Genomic DNA, 25136 nt, shown 5'->3' with positions numbered 1-25136 from the left:
AAGATAGAATCATTGTCTTCTCGTCTTCATACTCCCTAAATTTCCAGTGCAGGTATAAACTCAATAAGGAGGAGCTGACTCATTCAACTTTCTAGGAAGCTTTTCTTCCCTGAACCCCCAAGCCTGGATGCAGTACTCTTTCTTTGTGCTGTGCATGATCAAATAATTATAAAATGTGGCAAAAATGAATGAACTACAGCTACGTGCAACAACATGGAAGGCTCCTAAAGGGTAATATTAAGGGGGAAAAATGTCCCAGAAGACTGCATGGAATACCATTTCTATAAAGCTCAAGAAACAAAAAGCAAAATTAGACACTTTAACACGTGGGCATACACACATACTTGACAATACTGTTTTAAAAAGCAAGGGAGGGCTTCCCTGGTGGCACAGTGGTTGAGAATCCGCCTGCCGATGCAGGAGACACGGGTTCGTGCCCTGGTCCGGGAAGATCCCACATGCCGCGGAGCAACTAAGCCCGTGAGCCATGGCCGCTGAGCCTGTGCGTCCGGAGCCTGTGCTCCGCAACAGGAGAGGCCACAACAGTGAGAGGCCCGCATACCGCAAAAATTTGTCATATATTATTATAATAACAAATATACCGTTAAAAATAATGAAGGGGGAAAAGACAATCTTGGTGGTCAGGATTCATAACCACTAACCCTAAGGATGAAATTCTCTATCTCGTTTTATTATACTAGCTGGGTATTGGCAGTTCCTGGATTCATGTATATTCATCAAAACCAGAAGGATGTCAGAACCTACAAATGAATCTTGCCCTTTATGTGTCTTGTGATAAACAAAAGTTCGTATATTAATATAGATGAATATACCAACTTCTTTCATGGCTAGTAATTCTGAGAAATTATTTTCTATTCCAAAACCCTAAAGAAACTCTCCTACGTTTTCTTCTAGAAGTTTTAACATTTTTGTTTCCATGTTTAATCCATCTGGTGGTGTTTTTGTATATAGTGTGAGGAAGAGAGCCAATATGTTTGTCCTTATGCATGACCAATTGATCCAGCAAACTTATTAAATAGTCACTCTTTTTTCAGTGGTATACAAGCTGCTTTTGAGATTAAATACTTTCTAATTTCTCAGGATTTAGACCCTCCTTGGATTTAGATTACATTCCTGTTTCTTACTGCCTTATGTCACAGTGCTGGATTCAGTCCTTTGCCTACTAAATCTAGTTTTTTCAGATCCCTCTAGCATAAAGAAGCCCTTTCAGCAATCCTAGTTCCAGCAATAGTTAAACTAAAGTATGACAGTTTTTTGCTTTTCTAGATACAGAATAGTCACTTGTGCCCGAGCTGAGGTGGGGAAAGAAAACAGTTGTACCTTACACTGATAGCTTAGAGTTATGCTCTACCTGAGTCAGCAGCTTTTGCTTTCCCATCCTACCTAGTGTGACACCAACCACGCTGATATCTCAAATGTGTGACAGTGGACCCAGAGCAACCAAAATCTCAGCCCAGTTTCTAACAAATTTAGAAACTAAAATGAATTTTTAGGAGAATGGGAATCTCTGTATCTCTCATGATTTTCATCTGCGTGGTTTAAATTCTTGATGAGTTATTTATTAATGACATAAATCTAAACAGAAGGATAGTTATAGAAAAACAATAATCTCCATTCTGTAAGAGAAGAAATCATGGTTGGGAAGCTAAATGAGCTAAGCCGAAGAAGAACTAAGAAAGGACACTCGGCTATGCAGAATCCCAGGTGACAGCACGTTAAAAATCAACTGCAGAATGTCAAATGTTACAACCTAAACAGAAAAAAACCCACTATCTGGAAGTCTAGAGGTCTGGTGAGAATCAAGTCACTCACTTAGTTTCCATAATGTCTTCACTTACAAAGAGTATACACACATCTTTCTAAGACCGACAGGAAGTAAGACCCTAATAACTTTGCTCGGGTCACGCTCACGTTATACTCTTCTGGAAGATGCCCTCATTCCCTCCAAAACAGCACCAAGTGGGAGCTTAAGTTGCTCTCTACCCCCATCCTGATCCTACGCCCTTAGTCTCTCGATCCTTGAGACAGTTTATACTTAGGTTGAGGTGGAAGGTACCACAGCCACGGTGCAAGGGATTCCCACTTGGTTTCACATCTCAGAGGAGTTCCCACAACGGAATCCTGCTCTGACTATGAAATGCAGGAGAACACACTCAAAGGACAGGGAGAGTGTTACTCCTGCCAGGAGTCTCTAAAGTCAGACTAATGTGCAAGATAAGAAGATTGAGTGCAGCACAATGGTCTTCCTAAAGCAATCACAAAAGTATAAACACCGCGACTGGTGTTTACCTAGTTCTGAAATGAAGGCAGGAGATCTCACAGCGATTGACAAAGGGACTCAAACATCTGAAGCAGTAACAGAATGAGTGGAATGCTTTAGCTGTTGGTTCTAACATGACTAGTTATACAGATAAACAGATTCTAACCCACTAGTTTGGTTTCCTGAGATACGAATCCCTATTGTAGCAGATTATAACTTGGGGACAGTGAGGTGGCTTCCCCACTTACCTGAGCAGCCGCAGCTCTGCCAGCAGTGTGGGGCTCTGTTGGGCCTTCTCCGGGGTGGGCTGGGAAGCCTGCTCGTGCTCCAGACGGAGACGCTGGATCTCCTGCAGGATCTCTCTAGAGAGATGGATGAAAAAGAGACAGCCATGTGTAGCTTCACAGCTCGCTCCCTCTCTCTTTTTTTTTTTTTTCCGTTAGAAGTTTTTATTCTAGTCGTGCTGCCTCTACCAATCTTGTTCTGATTGTTTCTGAATGACCAAGATGTGAAATGGACACCATCTTAAAATTGCTGCACTCGATATTTCCTCAATGAAACAATCCTTTGTGGTAGAAAAAGTCCTACAAACCCTCTTCTCAAGAACTTGAAAAATTTCCACAGAAGAAAAATGACAACTAGAAATAGAAGAGTCTGTTCCTGTCTGGGGGGAACTTGCAACCTTCTAATGCAAGTCTTGTGCTAACTCCCCTCAAGTCTTCCTCTGTCTCCCTTCTTCTCCTGAACCCCACTCCCACCCCGAGATCTGACGGTTGCCACTTCCTCCACTGTGCCTGTTACATTATGACCAATCTCCTTGTCCTGGTTTCTGCTTTTTCAGTGCATGATGGTGTTGTTGCCTGGTCGCCAAACCTGTAAATGGCTTTTCAGCGAGAGACCAGACAGTTGCGTGCTGCATCGTGGGCCAGGACAAGATGACAAGATGGAGCAAAGGCTCCTGGGAGTAGAGTGGAGAAAGGAATGGGAGGGGAACACACTGGTGGGTGGGAAAAAGAACCCACCAGAGAGCACCTGAGCGGGGTTTTGGATTACCAGAATGAAGAGCATGCAGAGATATACAAATTAGTGTCCAGGGCATGTACTGGACCTGGGCTGGCCTATCTTCACTGAGGTGGGATATTCCTTTGTGGTCAAAACCCACCTAGACTGCAAGGAAAATGAGAATCAGATACTCACGTGATCATCTTGGGCTTCAGAAACTAGCTTGACCTCTGCATTCTTACCTGTTTTTGTTTTCCAGTTCTGCAATAAGCTGTCTTTGTTGTTTGTTGGCATCGAAGTTAAAGCTCAAGTCGGTGGGAGGACGGGTCTAGAGTGAGGAAGACGAAAGGTTTTTTTTTTTTAATTCAAATATATCCAGAGGCCCAGATGGACTGTTGACTTTTTTTAAAACAGATTTTTGAGGTATAATTTACATACCATAAAATCCACCCATTTTAAGTGTACAATTCAATGAGTCTTAGTATATTTAAACAGTTATGCAAACCAATCACCACAGTCCAGTTTTAGAACATCTTTCACCACCACAGAAAGTTCCCTCATGCCAGTTTGTAGTCAACTTCCACTCCCATCCCCGACCACAGGCAACCAGTGATCTGCTTTCTGTCTACAGTTTTGCCCTTTCTAGAAACTCCATATAAATGGAATCATACAACATGCAGTCTTTGGTTTCTGGCTTCCACTTGGCATGGTATTTCTGAGGTTCATCCATGTTGCTCCATGCCTCAGGAGTTCCTTCCTTTTCATTGCTGAATAGTATTCCATCGCTTCCAGCTTTTGGTTATCACAAATGAAGCTGCTCTAAACTCTCATTTACAAATCTTTGTGTTGATATATGTTTTCATCTGTCTTGGGTAAATTCCTAAGAGTGGAACTCCAGAGTTATATGGTAACTCTGTATTTAACATTTTGAGAAGGTGTCAAACTGTTTTCCAAAGTGGCTGAACCATTTTACAGTCCCACCAACAATGAATGAGGGCTCCAATTTCTCCACATTCTCACCAATACTTGTCATTGTCTTTCTGGTTTTAACCATCCTAGTGGGCATGAAGTACCTAATTGTGGGTTTTCAAAAAAAATTGAGATATAATTTACATGCCTTAAAACCTATCCTTTTAAAGTATACAATTCAGTGGTTTTAAACTATATTTATGAGGTTATGAGCCCATCATCACTATCTACTGCCAGGACATTTTCATCACCCCGAAAAGAAACCCACAGTCACTCCCCATTTCCCCTCCACCATCTTGTGACAACTTCTAATCCAATTTCTTTTTCTATGGATTTGCCTATTCTGGAGAGTTCATACCAATGGAATCATACAGTGTGTGATCTTTTATGTATGACTTCTTTGACTTGGCAAATGATTCCAAGGTTCATCCACATTGTAGCATGTATCAGTATTTCATTTTTTTTTAAGGATGAATAATATTCCACCATATGGATATATCACATTTTGTTCATCCATTCAAGAGCTGAGGAACATTTGGGTTCCCATTTGGGCGGGCTATTTTGCATAATGCTGCTATGTGCATTTACGGGCAAGTTTCTGTGTAGAGACACGCTTTCATTTATCTAAGAGTGGAACTGCTGGGTCATATAGTAACTGCCTTTCGGGCAACTGCGAAACTGTTTTCCTACGTGGCTGTAGCAGTTTACATTCCCACTAGCAACACATGAGGGGTCCATTTTTTCCGCTTTCTTGCCGACAGTTGTCATAGTCCATGTTTTTGATCACAGTGATCCTAGTGACTACAAGATGGTATCTTGTGATTCTGATTTCTATTCCCCTAATGACTAACATGTTGAGCATACTTTCAGGTGCTTATTGGCCATCTATATATTTTCTTTGGAGGAGTCATTATGGTTTTGATTTGCATATTCACTACTGGGTCTGACCCTTGTACCTCCTTTAAGACTATGGAAGCCAATCAACACAAAAGAGGAAAATGGGGGCTTCCCTGGTGGCGCAGTGGTTGAGAATCCGCCTGCCATTGCAGGGAACATGGGTTCGTGCCCCGGTCCGGGAGGATCCCGCGTGCCGCGTGGCGGCTGGGCCCGTGAGCCATGGCCACTGAGCCTGCGCGTCCGGAGCCTGTGCTCCGCAACGGGAGAGGCCACAACAGTGAGAGGCCCGCGTACCGCAAAAAAAAAAAAAAAAAAAAAGAGGAAAATGGATGAGTAGGCGACATTTCCCTTTTATTGATTAACCAGAGTGGAAGCTCTTAATGAAGGCTCTGGTATAGCTATGCTTCACTTCAGGTATTCTTGGTTCTTCCCAAAACATGATCTATGATGAAGCAGAAACCTTGTTTCCTGTCTAGAGTTTAAAGATGCAATAAGTAACTCTTTTCATGTGAAATTTCCTAAATAAAGAGGGGCAAAATAGCATAGCAAATCTGGGTGGGAGGCTTTTATCAAATTACCAAGTAATTTCCTTCTTTAAAAGGAAAAAAACGGATCTTTCTTCCTCCAGAGAACAGTGGACCAGCAGTCAACGGAGCAAGTTCTCTATATATTCTATTCAGAGTTGTGAGAGCCTGAGTTGAACCTCAGAAAAATGGCTTGCCTCAGAGTAAAACTGCTATGAATAATAGGCTTACAATTCCTGAAGGCTAGAGTTAAAACGAATGGCTCCTTATGAGAGTGGGACCAGGCAAAATTATGGATGAGGAAATGAGCTCTGAAAGGAATTTGTTTCATATAATGACAAAAAAACAAAAACTCTACAGTATTTCACTGGAAATTTCTAAAGAATCCTTTTAGTTTTGAGTGTCTAACTACAGTGCTGAAGCATCTTTCAAAGAGGAAGTTAACATAGGAATCAAGAATTATTATCAATAGTGATTCCTAACCAGGAAGATTCTTTGGCACCAAGAAGCATTGTTACTCAAATGTAAAGAAGTAGGGGCGGAAAAAGGTTCAAACCCTTAGTCAACAGTCCCACCTGGAGCAGCCTGCACCCTAGCTCCCCCACCTGGGCGTAACAACAGGGAGCCCCCAGTGGACAGCTGAATGATGGCTTATTTCACCCAGACAAACGTCAAACACAGTTGAGTGTACACCAAATAACAGAGAAATGTAGGATTTTATTTATTGATTATCCTAGACACCACAGTACTCCTTAAAAAAAAAAAAAAAAAAAAGCCAGGTATCGCTTCCTAAAATGCCCCTAGGACACTGAAGGGAGAAACAGGGAACAGTTAGTTTATAAAGACATAGATTACTTTAGCCAGAAGATCCCTAAAGATGATTTATTTCAAAAATTAAATAGTTCATTCAATCATTTATCCAACAAATATTTCCTGAGCACTTAGTATGTGTTAGATATTATTCCAGAAACTAGGGATGCATTAGTGAATAAAATACAGCCTCTGCCCTCATGTAGCTTACATTACATTGGGAGGGAATGATAAATAAATAAATAAAGGTTTTATATATATATATATATATATGGCATCAGTAGTGATAAATTTGATGAAGAAATATAGGGTAATGACACAGAATAAACTAAGACAGAAGATTTTTTAAATGAGATAGTTATGAAAGACTCAATGAACTTAGGAAGCAAACCAGGTGAAGGTCTGGGGGTTGGGAGGGTCGGGCTTGCTGGGCAGAAAGAAGGGCAAAGGTCTACAAGTGCTCCAGGTTGCTGTGTTCTGGTCAGTACTGATGGAGTGGTGCGAGCTATGAGGCAGGGATAGGTGATAAACTGGGAGGGCCCAGATCACGAAGGACCTTTTCATCATGCAGTGGAGTTTCCATTCCATTCCAAATGTGGTGTGAAGCCACTGTAGGATTCTGAACAGGGAAACATGGAATCAATTCCAAATAACATATGTACGTACTCTGCCCTCAAGGAGGTGGAGCCTAACTCCCTGTTCCTTAAGTGTGGCCTGTCCATAGTGACTTCCTTCCAAAAAGGACAGTGTGGAAAGGGGACAAAAGAGTAACTTTGTGTCCTAGAAGCCTGACAAAAGCTTCCTCAGCCAGGTGATCAAGGTCAACATCAACAGTGATAAGTTAGGCTGATACTGTATATGTAGGATGTGACATGAGGAAAATAGCACTTATCTCTTCTTCCCCGAAACCCATAATCCCAGTCTAATCATGAGAAAAACAGACAAATCCCCATTAAGGGACATTCCTCAAAACTGTCAAGGTCATCAAAAACAAGGAAAGTGGGCTTCCCTGGTGGCGCAGTGGTTGAGAGTCTGCCTGCCTATGCAGGGGACGCGGGTTCGTGCCCCGGTCCAGGAAGATCCCACATGCCGCGCAGCGGCTGGGCCCGTGAGCCATGGCCACTGAGCCTGCGTGTCCGGAGCCTGTGCTCTGCAACGGGAGAGTCCACAACAGTGAGGGGCCCGCGTACCACACACACACACACACACAAAAAACCAGAAAAAAAAAAAACCAGAAAAAAGAAAACAAGGAAAGTCAGTAATAAGCTATAATGGAAAATAATCCTATATATCATATAGGATTATCATATATATTATCATATAGGATATAACTATATATATAGTTGAATCATTTTGCTGTACACCTGAAACTAACATAATATTATAAATCAACTATGTTTCAATAAATATAAAACAAACAAACAAAAAAAAGGAAAGTCAGAGAAGCTGTCACAGACCAGAGGAGCCTAAGGAGATATGACAGTTAAATGTGATGTGGTATCTCGGATGGAACCCCAGAACAGAGAAAAGACATTAGGCAAAAACTAACATAATCTGAATAAAGCATGGACTTCAGTTAATAATAATGTATTGATATTGGCTCCTTAATTGCAACAAACATGCTATACTAAGGTAAAATGTTAATAATAGGGGAAATGGAACATGGGTTATATGGAAACTCTCTGTACTAGCTTCATAATTTTTCTGTAAATCTAAAATTGTTCTATAATGAAGCTTATTAAAAACAAACACTGCTTTGGCTACTAAGTGGAGGATTTACTGTAGTGGGATAAGAATGGAAGTAGGTGGACCACTTAAGAATCCAAGGGTTTGCTACTTAGTCGCATGTAAACCTTGAGTTACTTTATTTTACTATATACCTTTACTTTCTTGTCTGTAAAATGGGAATATTTATGGAAAGAGATGTGAAGAGGATCCCTTCCTCTGTTACACTAGTATTCTCTTAGGTTTAGGTAAATCTCACAGAGCTCCATCATCTTTAATGAGATAGAGACACATCTGAAAGATACTGGATAAGGAACAAGACCCCACTGAGCAAAACTGGGCAAATATAAAACTAAGGAAAGCCAACACAGTCAGCAAACTGTAATCTGCTGGTATGTATTTCTGGAGCCTCCTAAAAAGAGACTGGAAGTTTCCCATCTGGATGAACTTGGCAGGATGAGTTCCACAGAGATGTGCCTGATATCAACCAGATTTTCACTGCATCCCAAGGGGCAGCCTTCCCATCATCCCAATCTCGCTTAGACTAACTGGAGGGCTATGGATTATTAATACCTCTCCCTCTCTCTCTCTCTTTCAAAAACCCAGTAATGTTTTGTAGGAGTGGTTCCCAAGCTAGCTGTAAATCAAAAGACTGAAAGTTTTCTTTTTTCTTTTTTAAACTAAAATCAATGGACCCTACTAAACCCAGAGATTCTGATTCAGTAGGTCTAAGGCAAGGCCAAGAATCTACATATATATATATATATATATATATATATATATATATATATATATATATATTTTTTTTTTTTTTTTTTTTAACAGTATGCGAGCCTCTCACTGTTGTGGCCTCTCCCGTTGTGGAGCACAGGATCCGGACGCACAGGCTCAGCGGCCATGGCTCACGGGCCCAGCCGCTCCGCGGCATGTGGGATCTTCCCGAACCAGGGCACGAACCTGTGTCCCCTGCATCGGCAGGCAGACTCTCAACCACTGCGCCACCAGGGAAGACCCCTCTACATATATTTTAAGTGTTGCACAAAAGATTAGAATATGTAGCCAGGTTTGACAATGACTATTTTATAGGGGTTTTAAGTCATTAAATGTGTGCAAAACACCACATGAAAATACTCTTGATCTTTAATTCTAAGAAACCATAAGGACATTTCTGGAATGGTGCATGGGTGGAGCAGCTGACAAGATGATGAGGCTGTGAAGCCCGGGACTGGGCTATGTGAAAAAAATCTCAAAAACGTGTAAATGTTAGGTAGTATGACAATGGACAATGGTTTCCCTTTCCTTTCACCTTTCTTCCAAGTTTTCCATAATGAGTTTTTAATTTTTTCATAAAGAAAAAAAAATTTTTAATAAACAAAACCCACCTGACTACATCTAATGCTAGTGATGTTTGTGATGAAATTTAAGATTTGCTGTTATTATCATGATTTGCCACACACTGTATTTTTGTTGCTGTTGTTTTAAAATGGAATTTAGGTACTTCAGGAAAACAAATTAGCTCTCCTGGATCATCTAAGCAACCTACAATTTCTCTATCTGAGGGTCAGCCTGAAGGGGTTTCAGTGGCCATGTCTGCCACCTGGGGAGATGTGAGGGTCTGATGCTGGAGCATTTCACAGGGTGTAATGCCGGCTGCTAAAATGATTTAATGGTCTTTCTTGTAGAAGGTTTTTGAAAAAAAAAAAAAAATCAATACAAAGCCTATCTGGCAGGCTATAAATAAATTCTTTTGAGCACTACACCCACTTTATGCAAAGCACTTGTATCAGTGAGAGATTAGCAGATTACAAGTCTTCTGTTTAATAGAAATCTAGTTAGGAAGAATCCTTCCTGAGAGACCCAATATTTATAAGATAACCACACTTAGGAAAATAAACTGAAGATGAAAGGGGCCATATCAAGAACATTCTAAAAATTATTTTCACATGAATTAGAGAACTGGCATCAGAAACTATCAAGTGTAAACAGATTTATCTTGTTTGCAGTAAAGGAGTACTAGGATCTCCTTTTCAGGGTCAAACGGCTTTGGAGCTTTTATTTACAAATTTTAAAAAGTACTATGTAAAGTCAACAAGACTATATAATGGTATTATGTATACTTAATTTAAAAAATCCACCACAATGCTATTCCATTTCAAAAAATTTAATTAATGTTATTTATAAATTTTAATTTCTAAAATAACAAACATTTGTGACTGACTGAGGGCATGTGTAGGGTTTAACTAATTAAATAAAACTAGTCTTTTTCCCAGACATTTTTTCCCCCTATTCTGTTCCATTTCACTAACTTTTAGAGTTGGAATGTTAGAGACAGATGTATGACTTAGTATTAGATTCTCAAGGAAAAGATTTTGAAGACTAAACAAACCCAAAGGAATAAATTACGTTTTGAGAGAGAAACAAAGCAAAACTCTCTATTGGCAGCTTTTATAACTCTATTTCCCTGTGAAGAAGTAAACATAAAGTAGTACACATTTCTAAAACTAACACTGTAGAATATTGTTCTGTGAGATCTTGGCCTGCCTGTCCTGTCTAATTTCACTCCAGAACAATACTGGACCTAATGGTTTGTGATTCTTATAACCTCTCTAAGAAATCTTTGCTGCCCCAAGGTCATAAAGATATTTTTCTGTTTTCTTTTAATAGCTTTATGGTTTTAGCTTTTACATTTAAAGTTTATGATATATTTCAAATTGGTTTCTATGTATGGTGTGAGGTAGGGGTAGAGGTTCTTTCTTTTCATACAAACAGTTGTTCTTTCTTTTCATACATATAAACAGTTGTTCCAGAAGCATTTGTTAAAAAGATTTTCCTTTCCCAATTGAATTGCTTTCGTGCCTTGTTGAAAGTCACTTGACCTTATATGTGTGCATCTATTTTATGGATGATTTGCCTGTCCTTTTGCCAACACCATACTTTCCTGATTACTGTGGATTTACAGTAAGTCTTTTAAAAAATATGTATTTATTTATTTGGCTGTGCTGGGTCTTAGTTGTGGCACATGGGATCTTTAGTTGTGGCATGTAGGATCTTCAGTTGTGCCATGTGGGCTCTTCTAGTGGGCTCTTAGTTACAGTATGTGGGATCTAGTTCCCTGACCAGGGATCAAACCCGGGCCCCCTGCATTGGGAGCATGGAGTCTTAGCTACTGGACCACCAGGGAAGTCCCTAGAGTAAGTTTTGATGTCAAGTAGGGTTGAATCCTCCAACTTTGCTCTTTTCCAAAACTGTTTTGGTTTTCTAAATATATTTGAAAATCAGTTGGCATTTTGATTGGTACTGAATTTATAGACCAATTTGGGAAAATGTACCATTTTACTAATACTGAATCTTTTGAATATGGCTATTACCTCTCCATTTATTAGGTTTTCTTTAATTTCTCTTAGCAATGTTTTATAGTTTTCAGTCTTGAACATCTTTTGTTAAATTTATCTGTAAGTATTTGATGGTTTTTCTTGTTTGTTTTTTTGTTTGTTTGTTTGTTTTGTGGTATGCGGGCCTCTCACTGTTGTGGCCTCTCCTGTTGCAGAGCACAGGCTCCGGACGCACAGGCTCAGCGGCCATGGCTCACAGGCCCAGCTGCTCCACGGCATGTGGGATCTTCCTGGACCGGGGCACGAACCCGTGTCCCCTGCATCGGCAGGCGGACCCCCAACCACTGCGCCACCAGGGAAGCCCTGATGGTTTTTAATGTTACAGTAAATGTTATTTTTCCTAAATTTAATTCTTAATTGTTCACTGCTAGTAGATAGAAATACAATCAATTTTTATATATTGACTTTGTATGCTGCAACAGTGCTATAAAGTCATGCATCTGTTCTAGTAGGACTTTCCTTAGGACTTCCTATATAGAATCAGGTCATCTGCAAATAATGACAGTTTCACATCTTCCTTTACAATATTTATGTCCCTTTTTTCTTGTCATGCTGCACTGACTGGGACCCCCAGGACAATTTTGAATGGAGGTGGTGGAAGTAGACATCTATGACTTGTTTGCAATATTAGGGGGAAATATTGCAAAATTTAACCTTTAAGTGTCATATAAGCTATAGGGTTTTTGTAGGTGTTCTTTACCAGGTTAAAGGAGTTTCTTCTACTCCTATGGTATTGAGAAGTTTTATCAAAAATGGGCATTGTATTTTGACAAACTTTTTCTGTATCTATTGAAATATTATAATTTTTGTCTTTAAATTGCTAATATGGTGAATTACATAGGCTGATTTTCATGTGTTAAATAAATTTGCTTTCCTAGGATAAACCTCACTTGATCATGGAGTATTATCCTTTTTACATATTGCTGGATTCAATTTGCTAATATTTTGTTAAGGATTTTTGCATCTGTGTTCATGACAGAACTTGGCCATCAACTTTCGTCTCTTGTAATGCCCTTGTATTATTTTGGTATCATGTTATAGTGGCCTGATAAAATGACTTCTCTGTTTTCTGAAAGTTTGTGCCAGATTGTTATTTCTTCCTTAAACATATGATAGTATTCAACAATTAAGCCATCTGAGCTTACAATTTTTATTTATTTATTTATTTATGGCTGTGTTGGGTCTTCGTTGCTGCATACGGGCTTTCTCTACTTGCGGCGAGCGGGGGCTACTCTTCATTGCAGTGCACAGGCTTCTCATCATGGAGGCTTCTCTTGTTGCAGAGCACGGGCTCTAGGCGTGTAGGCTTCAATAATTGTGGCATGCGGGCTCAGTATTTGTGGCTTGCAGGCTTTAGAGTGCAGGCTCAGTACTTGTGGCGCACGGGCTTAGTTGCTCCACGGCATGTGGGCTCTTCCCGGACTAGGGCGTGAATCCATGTCCCCTTCATTGGCAGGTGGATTCTGAACCACTGTGCCACAAGGCAAGTCTCTGAGCTTAGAATTTTTGAAGTTAATTATTAATTCAATTTCTTTAACAGATTTAGGACTATTTAGATTTTCTATTTATTCTTATGTCAGCTTTGTTAAATTGTATCTTTCAAGAAATTTGTCTTCGTCAGCTAGGTTGTCAAACCTACTGGCAAAAAGTTGTTCATAATATTCTTATCATCCTTATAATATTTATAGGATCTGTAGTATGTCCCTTATTTCATTCCTGATATTGGTAATTTGCATTTTTTTCTTCTTTTTTTTTTAACTGAAATATAGTTGATTTATAATATTGTGTTAGTTTTAGGTATACAGTATAGTGATTCAGGGTTTTTGCAGATTATATTCCATTATAGGTTATTATGAGATAATAGGTATAATTCCTTGTTCTATATAGTAAATCTTTGTTGCTTATCTATTTTATGTATAGTAGTTTTATCTGTTAATCCCATATCCCTAATTTGTCCCTCCCTGCCTCCTTCTCCCCTTTGGTAACCAGAAGTTTGTTTTCTATGTCTGTGAGACTGTTTCTGTTTTTGTATACACATTGATTTGTATTATTTTTAGACTCCACATATAAGTGATATTGTATAGAACTTGTCTTTGTCTGACTTATTTCACTAAGTATAATATTCTCTAGGTCCATCCATGTTGCTGCAAATGGCAATATATTTTTATTTATTTATCTATTTATTTACTTATTTATTTATGGCTGCATGGGGTCTTTGTTGCTGTGCGTGGGCTTTCCTTTCTCTAGTTGTGGCGAGCAGGGGCTACTCTTCGTTGTGGTGTGCAGGCTTCTCATTGCGGCGGCTTCTCTTGTTGCAGAGCACAGGCTCTAGGTGCCCAGGCTTCAGTAGTTGTGGCACATGGGCTCAGCAGTTGTGATGCATGGGCTTAGTTGCTCCACGGCATGTGGAATCATCCTGGACCATGGTTCGAACCTGTGTCCCCTGCACTGGCTGGCGGATTCTTAACCACTGTGCTACCAGGGAAGTCCTGCAAATGGCAATATTTCATTCTTTTGTATGGCTGAGTAATATTCCAGTGTGTGTGTGTGTGTGTGTGTGTGTGTGTGTGTGTGTGTGTGTGTTTGTATGCGTGCGCGCACATCTCTCACATCTTCTTTTTTTTTGGCGGTATGCGGGCCTCTCACTGTTGTGGCCTCTCCCGTTGCGGAGCACAGGCTCCGGATGCGCAGGCTCAGCAGCCATGGCTCAAGGGCCTTGCTGCTCTGCGGCACGTGGGATCTTTCCAGACTGGGGCACGAACCTGTGTCCCCTGAATCGGCAGGCAGACTCTCAACCACTGCACCACCAGGGAAGCCCCTCTTACGTCTTCTTAATCCTATCATCTGTTGATGGGTACCCAGGTTGCTTCCATGGCTTGCTTATTGTAAATAGTGCTGCTATGAATACTGGGGTGCATGTATCTTTCCGAATTAGTGTTTTCGTTTTTTCCAGATATACACCCAGGAGTGGAATTGCTAGATCGCATGGTTGTTCTATTTTTAGTTTTTCGAACCTCCATACTGTTTCCTATAGTGGCTGGACCAATTTACTTTCCCACCAACAGTGTACAAGGGTTCCCTTTTTTCCACATCCTCTTTCCTTTCTTCTTGATCAGAATTTCTAGACACTTATTAATCTTATCAATCATTTTAAAGAACCAAATTCTGGTTCTTTGATTTTCTTTTATTGATTCACTTTTAAAAGAGGATACTGTAGATAAAATTAAAGGCCACTGCAATTCCTTCCCAAAACCAATTCCCCGCCTCGTCTCTGAGATATCTACTCTCCTGAGTTTCATGTTTACCATTCCCATTCCACCTTTATATTAAAGTAATGCAAGCTTCCCTGGTGGTGCAGTGGTTAAGAATCCACCTGCCAGCGCAGGGAACACGGGTTTGAGCTCTGGTCCACAAAGATCCCACATGCTGTGGAGCAACTAAGCCCGTGCACCACGACTACTGAGCCTGCATGCCATAACTACTGAAGCCTGCGTGCCTAGAGCCTGTGCTCCACAACAAGAGAAGCTATCGCAATGAGAAGCCCGTGCACCACAATGAAGAGTAGCCCCTGCTTGCCACAACTAGAGAAAGCCTGCATGCAGCAATGAAGACCCAATGCAGCCAATAAATAAATAAATTAATTAAAATAAATAAGTCTATTAAAATAAATAAATAAATAAAGTAAAGCAAATTTCTGCTACTCTACTGGAATCCTCTATTTACTCACCATGTTTCCTGCCTCTGCAGCCAGCCGGGCAGCGTAGCGAGCTATAAGCCGGTGTTCCTCGTCCAGTCGGCTAGGACTCTCCAGGACACTGCCAGGAGATAAAAATTCGACAGGTATCTATTAAACATCCCCTACTCTTGCTTCTCTCTCAGAAAGAACAGATGGGAGAAACACTTGTGAAAAAGAATGGTAACAAAAGAAATGGAGACCTGAATCATAGTTACTAATGGTCTGAGACAAAGAGGATTTAGAGAAATGACCAGGCCACGCATAACATTTCTCTTCAGCAGTATATCCCTGTTGCTCTCACACCTTCAGAGGGGACGCTTCTTTTTGAATGCAAGGGCTGAGAAAAGACAGGGCATCTATAAAGCCTGAGGGAGTGGTTCCCCATCAACTGTTTTAAGAAAACCTCATGACTTTTAGATATAGGTCTTGAATTCAAAAAGCCTGAAAGAAAACTAAAGCATCATGAAAAACAGAGGGCTGAGGAAAAGTACCCTTAACACTGGCTGAGCAAAACTGAGGAGCCTAAGCTAGGGCAGGCTTACAATATGGTAAAGTTGGGGAAGATGCCGTCAAAACGTTCCCCTTCAATGCCTCTTTCTCTTCTTTTACCATGCTTGTTCTACAACTGGAGCCCCATTTTAGAGTGAATTAATTTAGTTCATTACTCTTAACAAGAGTTCCAGCATTCTAAAAATTTAGAGATCCAGTGAGGTGGGACATCAGGAAGTGTGGCACCTGAATAAAAGAAGGGTTCTTGAGCAGGAGGCTAGTTCTGTGTATATGTGCTGCTCACATGGAACTTCTTGCTGATTATGATTGACATCTCTAATTTAGCATGTGATGTCAACTGCTATTTATTCATATCAGGGCTCTCCCAGATTAATCGGGACTGTGGCTATGTAATTCTTTGTTTAAGTCTGACAGATGTTTTAAGACAACAATAATAATGATGACTAAGTGATGAGAGATGGCTGTTGTGGCTTGCTTCTACTTTGGCTCTAGGTTCTTGGAGTTCCACAAACCCCTGACTGGAATTTAACAGTATGGCAAAATATGAAATACGAAAAAAATTAAAGACATGAGTTCAATATTCATCAAATCTTGTTATAATTACTGAGGGGAGTCTTGGAAGGATGGAGTTAAATCAATAGAAACCTGTCTGGACTTTTCATGTATGAAATCAACTGTATTTTTCCTAGATTTTTTTTTTTTAACCATCCTATATTTCTATCTCTGTGGCTAACTCTTTGAGCTTAACTTGGTCTTTCCTCTAGGGTGGAGTTTTAAAAAATGTGCTGCCACTGTCACTGCCTTCTGGCAATGACACTTCTCAACACTATATAAATTTAGGTGTGCAAACGTCAGTCTCTAGCATATATAACCATTTTCTCAAAAGATGATCTTGTAATAAGAACATGCTACCATCAGTTGACTTTACTACTTCAGGGTCAAGACCCCAAGGTCAGGGCTGAACTATAATACTTGTGCCTTAAAGATGTTTGTCTGAAATAAAAGGACTACCTTCATCTCGTAAATAACAACAAAATGAACATTAACAACACAAGTGGATACTATTATGGAGGGAACTGCAGCTTAAGAAGTGGGACTTAAAGTGGCTGATCTCTGTTTTTTGGCAAGGGACACAATAGGTTTCTCTGTGCAAAAGAGCTCCTCCTTCTCCATCACATTCCATCTCCCTAGGAAGGTCAATGTTATCTGTCATTCATACCTGAGTGTGGGTGACATGATTGCTTTAACTGGCTATGCTTTCAAGCCAGAAACTAGAACTTTATGTTGATGAGAGCTTTTAAGGTCAATGAAAACTATGAGGGACATTAGAAAGGTTCCTTATTCTTTAGCTTGAGCTGATTTTCATTCTCAGAATTAGTTAGCCAGGAAATTTCTGACTTCTTCGAGGAAGTATGAAGCTCAGTTCCTTAGCCTATAAATCAAGAAGAGATACAGTACTCACCCAATCCTCATGTTTTTCCAAGGCTCTTGGCCACCAATTCTTGCTCAGGGAGCCTAATCCCTAAGCCATAAGACTTGAGGATCTCAGTTAAACTTAGCATAAATCTTCCTGGGCTATCAGGTAGTAGTGTCTGTCTAACATTCTGCTGCTATATTCACCATGGAAATTTTTAATAACTTGGACAATTGCCCTTACTGATAATAAATAAGCTGTCCTGCCAGGGTTAAGAAAACTCTCTTCCTAGAGACCAAGTGGCTGGGATAGAGTGCTCAGAAATCATCTGCTGGATGAGGAGACACTCTGTGATACAATGCACAATTATCAGGCATCCCGCCTACAGAATAAGCCTATTAAACATAGTTGGGAGGTAGGAGAAGCCAACAGTCTAAGGCTTTAGAGATAGGTAAATGCCTAAAAGTAATAACGCCACTTGGTCATACTGGGAAAACTATGCGAAATGCTATGAAGTATAACCTTAAAACAGTCCTTTTCAAGGATACGTATTTTATTTTATTATTACTTTAAAATTAATTTAATTAATTTATTTATTTTTGGCTGTGTTGGGTCTTGTTGCTGCACGCAGGGTTTCTCTAGTTGCAGCGAGCGGGGGCTACTCTTCGTTGCGGTGTGCGGGCTTCTCGCTGGGGTGGCTTCTCTTGTTGCAGAGCACAGGCTCTAGGCGCAAGGGCTGCAGTAGTTGTGGCTCGCGGGCTCTACAGCACAGGCTCAGTGGTTGTGGCGCACAGGCTTAGTTGCTCCATGGCATGTGGGATCTTCCCGGACCAGGGCTCAAACCTGTGTCCCCTGCACTGGCAGGTGGATTCTTATCCACTGCGCCACCAGGGAAGCCCCAAGGATATATACTTTAAAGTTGATTATTAATTTATTTTTCTGTTATCATGGCGAATAAGAGCTTCCCATGAAGCCATGGCATGTTAAGGGCAAAACTAAGATCAAAATTTAAGGCTCCAGCCTCTCTCATGTGTTTAAGTTTATAAAAATTATAGTTTTCTCTCTAAGAATAAGAATCTCAGGTTGTTTAGCACAGAGACTCTGCTGCTATATAAAGGGGATTATGTAAACCTTACCTGCCATTCTCCTTAGAATGGTGGCAGGTGTGGGCATGGACTGGGCAGGTGGCTTTGGGTCTGCCTGAATGCAATGGCACTTTGTTTGGTATTAACTCTTTTAAAGGGTTAACTTTGCTATAGTTAGTGGTTATAGTGGTTATCATGTTTTTCCACCATAATCCACTGAGGAATCAGTCATATTCCCATATTAACAGTAGTTTCCAGGGAAAGAAGTATGTGGGTCTATTATAATACATATAATTATTATAATACACAGAGGTATATAGTTTGGTAAAAGTCTCTCAGATGATAATAACCCAATACCACTGTTGAAAATCACTGGTTTAAATAATCAACAATGACAGGTTTTGGGGAACAGATGAAGATGCAACAGGTAAAGATGTAACAAGGTGATGGTGTCAAAGCCCCCAGATAAGACAAAGTGTGTTGACCAATCCTAAACTTTGAATGTCGACAGAAAGATTTCATTATTTAGGCAAGAATGAACAGTAAGAGGTTGCATCAAATACCTCTGTGAATACACATCTTCGGGACCGCACATTTCTCTGAGGCTTATACACTCTTCAAGTGTAATCGGAAGGAAGGGAACTCCACTTGAAAGAAGAATTTCTGACGATATCTTTAGGTAAGTGCCTAGGTCTGGCAAGGCTCCTTCTCTTTTAGAAGCCAAGGCTTTAGCAATTATTCAAACTCCGCCAAACATAGCTGGTAGCTTCTCAAGAAAAACCCCACATGCAGAGCTTCTTCCAGCTGGCAACCCCAGGTTACAGAGCTCTCCCTCCCTTTGATCAGCCCTTGGCCACCCGCCTGCTGCTGCTCTACCACTGACCGTGCACAGTGCTGCAGACGGGCCACAAAGGAGGCTATCAGCGCATGCTCATCAGCCAAGTGACTGGGTATATCCTGGCTATACTGTAACCTAGGAACAACGGAGGCAAAGACAGCAAGCATGACACAAACACAAGCAAGAAATGAACATGGATTAAAACGGGCAAACGTCAAAGAAAAATAGAAAAGAAAATCATGATAAGGAAAACAATAAAAAACCACAATGCTAAAGGAATATGGTGTTAGACCATAGGGAATACATCACACAAATCCTTTAAACAAAAGCAATCCCCTAGAAAACAGCTTTGGCGGACTGACACTACAGCTCTTGAGAAGGAGAAACCAGGGAGGAGCCACCAAAGAGCCTTGCCTACCAGTTCTAGGCTCTGTGATGGATGCACCTTTTAGGAAATGCCCTCTGGCAGGAAAACTGAGGGAGAGTGGCTCCATTTAATCACTAAGTAGCCCCTTAATGCTTCTATAGCTTTTGTCCACATGTAAGAGTTTTCAGTGTTACCTCATAATACCAGTTAAACCTTTTTATTTCTATAAGGACACTGCCTTTAGCACCATTCTATTTTCTCCCATAAAACTGGTACTTAAACCAAACTTGTTAGGATCGTATTTAATTGTAAGACAATGTTGCATATAATCTGAGTGAGGCTCTCCCTTATAGATATATGGAAGGTCCTTAAGCACATGATCTTTTTTTTAACTTTCTACTACAGAAGTAATAAAATATGTGCAAAAAATAGAAAGTAATCTAATGACTACCCTTCATGTACCCATCACCAAAGTTCAACAAAAATGAACGTTGTCAACTTGTTTAATTTATTCTTCCTTTTCCTAACTTTTTGTGCAGGAGGGGGTGGCTAGAGTAATCCCAGACAATTTATTATTTCACCTGGGAATACTTGAGCCTGTATACCTATCAGATACAGAAAGAATTTATACAACCTGAACACCATTATCACACCTAAAAAAAAAAAAATCACAAAAATTATTTAATATCTTAGTCCATCTGCAAATTCCTGCAAATCTTAAAAAAAATACCCTTTTACAGTTAAAGTCAAGATCCAAACAAGGTTCACACTTTGCGTTTGGTTGATATATTTCTTTTATGTTTGTGTTTGATTATATGTTTCTGTTTTTAATCTATAACAGTTCTTCCTTTTCCCTGTTTCTTCCATGTCATCTACTTGTGAATGAAATAGGTTACCTTGTAGCATATCCTACATTTTGGAGGTGTCATTTAATTCGTTACTCTAGTCCCTGTGCAGTCAGATCTAGATGTTGACTAAAGCTTTTGTTTTGTTATTGAGAAGGGGCTAGAATCCATCATATGTAATATGATGTGCTTATAAATCAACCAGGAGGCACATAATGGAATGGTCTGTAAATACTGATCAGTGGATTCAGATGTTATTGGTTACATCTCTCCATTACAAAATCCTCCATCAACTTTTCACCTAATAATTTTAGCATTTACTAATGGTCCTTGCCTAAATACATTATTTCATGAGGGGTTGCAAAATGTTGACTTTCCGATTTTATCATCTTTTGCGCATTTATTAATTTCTTCTATTGTTTATTGTGAAATACTCCTCATTCAGGAAAGGTAAACCAAATGGTTGATATTTCTTATTATTTAACAACAACAACAGAAAAACAAGTTAGTGCCTTAGGAGTTTTTTTTGTTTGTTTTGTATAATTATGAACTCATCGATTTTTATGTATCTGATGTGCTTCAATCCATTGCAATCATCTTTTTGGTGTTCAAACTGTCCTAACTGTGGCCAGTGGGAACCCCTGGAAGCAGGCTCTGGTGTTCTTCTGACATATCCATTAAAGCTTATTAGCTTTCTTGTTTGTACAATAAGATGCCCCAATCTCATCTTGTATATGATTCTCCACACTTGGAATCAACCATTCTTCCAAGGATCCCAGGTTCCCTTTACTGAGAAAGAGCACTCAGAGGCCACAGTTAGGGTACTAGAGTGCTTAATGTTCTTGGGTTATCACTGCTTCTAGGTCTTTTCAGTGGATAAAGTTAGGAAATTTTTATATTTTAGAGAGAATAAAACTAAGTTCTCTCACCACTTTCAGATGCCATTCCATTTTCTAGCTTGCATTATTTTTATAGAGAACTCATTGGAAAATTTTATCCTTGTTCCCCTGTATGTAACATGTCTTTTTTCAAAAAAATTAATTAATTAATTTATATTTGGCTGCGTCGGGTCTTCGTTGCTATGCGCGTGCTTTGTCTAGTTGTGGCGAGCTGAGGCTACTCTGTTGCAGTGCATGGGCTTCTCATTGCAGTGGCTCCTCTTGCTGCACTTGTTGTGGAGCACTGGCTCTAGGCATGTGGGCTTCAGTAGTTGTGGCCTGCAGGCTCAGTAGTTGTGGCGCGTGGGCTTAGCTGCTCTGTGGCATGTGGGATCTTCCCTGACCAGGGCTCGAACCCATGTCCCCTGCCTTAGCAGGCAGATTCTTAACCACTGCACCACCAGGGAAGTCCTGTAACATGTCTTTTTTTCTCTAGTGGCTTTTAGTATTTTCTCTTTATCACTGTGATTTTTTTTGCGATTTGATTGTGATGTGTCTTGGTATGTTTTTCTCTGTTTATCCTGCTTACTTATAGTTTGTTGAGCATCTTGTATCTGTGGGTTTATAGTTTTCATCAAATATGTAAAAATTTATCTGGAAATTTGGAAAACATTATTTCCTTGAATAATTCTTCTCTTCTCCCTCTGTTAGACTGTTTGACATTGTCCCAAAGGTCACTGAGGCTCTGTTCGTTTTTCAGCCATTTTTCTCCCTGTGCTTCATTTTGGATCGTTTGTATTGCTATGTCTTTAAGTTCAGTGAACTTTTATTCTGCAATTTCTAATCTACTGTTAAGTCTATCCATTGAATTTTTCATTTCAAGTATAATCCTTTTCAAATCTGTTAGTTCTCTTCTTTTGTTTTAAAAGTTTTGATGGAAGTAGACTATATGTGCAGAAAGTTCCAAAAACATTTAAACTTGGTTCTTTTTTATTTCTCACATTTTCTCCACATTATGTTGATATTTTCTTTTATATTTTTGATACTTATCGTGGCTGCTTTAAAGTCCATGTCTGCTAGTTGTATCACGTCTGTTATTTCTGGCTCTGTTTATATTGACTAATTCTCTCCTGGTTACAGTCATACTTTCCTGCTTCTTCCTATGTCTTCTAATTTTTCACTGGATGGTGCAAATCCTGAGTATTATGTTGCTGAATGTCTGGGTTTTGTTGTCTTCCTCTAAAGAATCTAGCAGTAAGTTAATTTCCTTGTGAACAGCTTGATCCTTGTGAGGCCTGTGTTTAAACTTCATTAGTGCAGATCTCGAGTAACCTTTATTTAGGGCCAGTTTCACCCTGCTCCTAAGATGTGGTCTTTCTGGGGTCTTTACTGAATGACTCAAGTGTTCGATGATATCTATCTACTCTGGTTGGTTGGAACTCAAACAACTGTGTGAGCTCAGGTAGTTGTTCCACTTTCAAAACTCCAGGAAATGTTCTTTCCCAGGTAGTTGCTCTTTGCTGGTCTTGTGAAATCTCATTCTATGCAAATACAGCTTAGTTTTCAGCCAAAGACTCAAGAGATCTGTCTTCAGATTTATTGATCTCTTTCTCTGCACAATTCCTCCTCTCTGGTGTTTTGCTCAGCAAATTCCAGCCTCCCCAAACTCCAATCTCTACCTTCACTCTCAGCAGGACTGCCTTGCTCTGCTTGTATTCTGCACTATAGTTTGGCAAATGTGTTCTAGCAGAAAACCTGGGCAATCATAGGGCTCTCTCATTTGTTTCCCTTCCCTCAGGAATCAGTCCATGCTACTTACTAATTCCTGAAGACAGTTGTTTCTTATATTCAGACCAGTTTTCTAGTAGTTTATAGTGGGAGAGCTACTCTGATACCAGTTAGTTCACCATGACCAGGGTGGAAGTTCTCTCTGTAATAACTTATTTTTATCATACTTTTGTAAAGTATCAGTCCACTTCAAACTAGAAATTGAAACAAAACTACGTCTTTATGGCAGGTAGATTGAGAAGTAGGCTATATAACCCTGCACACCATTACACACCATTACTTTAGCTTTTACTGTGATATTAGAAGTTACTGGAAGGTTTTGAGTAGAAGTGAGGTATGATATATTTTAATAGGATCGTTTGCTCTAGGAACAATAAAGTGCCAGAGAGCAAGGGAAGAAGCAGGCAATTTGAAGGCTACTGGACATTCCAGATGAAAGACAAGAGTAGGAATAGGAGGAGCAGTAGAAGTGATAATAAATAGCAAGATCTTGGATTTTTTTTTTTTTTTTTTTTTCGGTACGCGGGCCTCTCTCACTGCTGTGGCCTCTCCCGCCGCGGAGCACAGGCTCCGGACGCGCAGGTACAGCGGCCATGGCTCACGGGCCCAGCCGCTCCGCGGCACGTGGGATCCTCCCGGACCGGGGCACGAACCCGTGTCCCCTGCATCGGGAGGCGGACTCTCAACCCCTGCGCCACCAGGGAAGCCCTTGGATAGATTTTGACAGTGATTTTGGATACATTTGATCTAATAATTTGACAGTTTAGATGGGAGAAGAATCAAGGGTTCTGACCAAGCAACTAGGAGAATGGGATTGCCATTCACTGAGATGGGGAAGACTATGGAAGAAGCACATTTGGTGAGAGAAGATACAGAACTCAGTTTCAAACATGCTAATTATATTACATAATTATACATAATTATATGTATACATAATTATATGTATTATTTCATAATACATATTATGAAATATGTATTAAATATCCAAAGAAGATACTGATTAGGAGGAAGATATGTGAGGGAAAAGGGAAAAGCTCAGGGAAAAGGTCTGGGCCAGAAAAATAAGTTTGGGAGTTACCTGTATGCAGATGTTATTGAAAGCCATGAGTATGGATGAGATCACCTACAGTGAGTGAACACAGACAGAAAAGAGAAGTGGCCCTTCTGGTATGCTAACATTTACAGGTCAAAGAGGTATGGAAAAACCAGCAAAGGAGGCCGAGAAGGAATAGGAGGAAAACCAGAACACAGTACCTGGAGGCAAGTGCAGAAAGTGTTTCACGTAGAAGGGAGTGATCGTCTACATCAAATGCCACTGATAGGTCAGCCAGATAAGTCCTGAGAATTCACCACTGGATTTAGCATCTGGAAGTCACTGGTCTCCTTGACAGCAGTGGTTTTGGCAGAGCAATGGGCAGTGACAATCTGACCAGGGTGTGTTCCAAAGGAAATGGCAGAAGAGAAACTGGAAACGTTTACTATGGAAGCAGCAGTCCATTAAACTCCATTTCAGTGTTATACGAAGACTGCTGTTCAGAACTAGTGTTGTTTGCCAGATAGATAAGGATCGAAGACAAAATGACAAGCATTAACAATAGCTGCCTATGGTAAATAAGGAATTTACATGTCCATGAATTTTTCTGACAATTTTGTTTGGGGCATGGATGTTATATCATTCTACTCACATTCAAAACTGTACCTGTTTTCCCAGATTTACTTTTTGAATTTAAACTCTTTCCGTTTTTGATTATGCATATACGCATAAAGTGTGTTGCAATGTGTACATGCAACACATATACAACCCCCAACTTACAAATAGAGTTTGCTTTAGAAATCTGTTTTTCTAAAGCAGAGTCAATAGTTTGGAACTCCATAAAATAATAAAATAATAAAAATAATTGTTCTATTTCTAAGCTGTTAAACATTAATTCAATCCATAAAAGTAGGTGATTTTCATGCCTGAGTATACAACAGTTTGAATAGCACTTCTGATGGAAATTGGACATTTGAGTCAATGTTTGGAGCACCTACTAGGCATCAGCACTGTGCCAGGAGATGAGGACACCACAGCAAGC

The 25136-nt window shown here is 40.0% G+C and overlaps 1 protein-coding gene across 30 annotated transcripts in view; it reads right to left on the bottom strand.

Moving 5' to 3' along the window:
• The window catches only part of DTNB (dystrobrevin beta), a 280987-nt gene that overhangs the window by 55569 nt on the left and 200282 nt on the right, over nt 1-25136 (bottom strand). For 19 of the 30 annotated variants that reach the window (XR_010835611.1, XR_010835614.1, XR_010835612.1 and 16 more), the window contains exons 11-14: nt 19229-19318; nt 15328-15415; nt 3526-3611; nt 2530-2643 (exon numbers count right to left, since the gene is read on the bottom strand). Coding sequence is in view for 23 of the 30 variants with exons in the window: in XM_067007966.1 (XP_066864067.1) it covers nt 2530-2643; nt 3526-3611; nt 15328-15415; nt 19229-19318 (378 nt within the window). In the remaining 7 variants the exon portion in view is untranslated. The remainder of the gene's footprint in view (nt 1-2529; nt 2644-3525; nt 3612-15327; nt 15416-19228; nt 19319-25136) is intronic. The other 11 variants (XR_010835613.1, XR_010835616.1, XR_010835615.1 and 8 more) reach the window with 1 other exon arrangement.

This window comes from Kogia breviceps, chromosome 11, assembly GCF_026419965.1.
Source record: "Kogia breviceps isolate mKogBre1 chromosome 11, mKogBre1 haplotype 1, whole genome shotgun sequence".
Classification (NCBI taxonomy): Eukaryota; Metazoa; Chordata; class Mammalia; order Artiodactyla; family Physeteridae; genus Kogia; species Kogia breviceps.
Note: the sequence above shows the minus strand (reverse complement) of the source record. Positions and strands in the feature narration are given on the sequence as shown.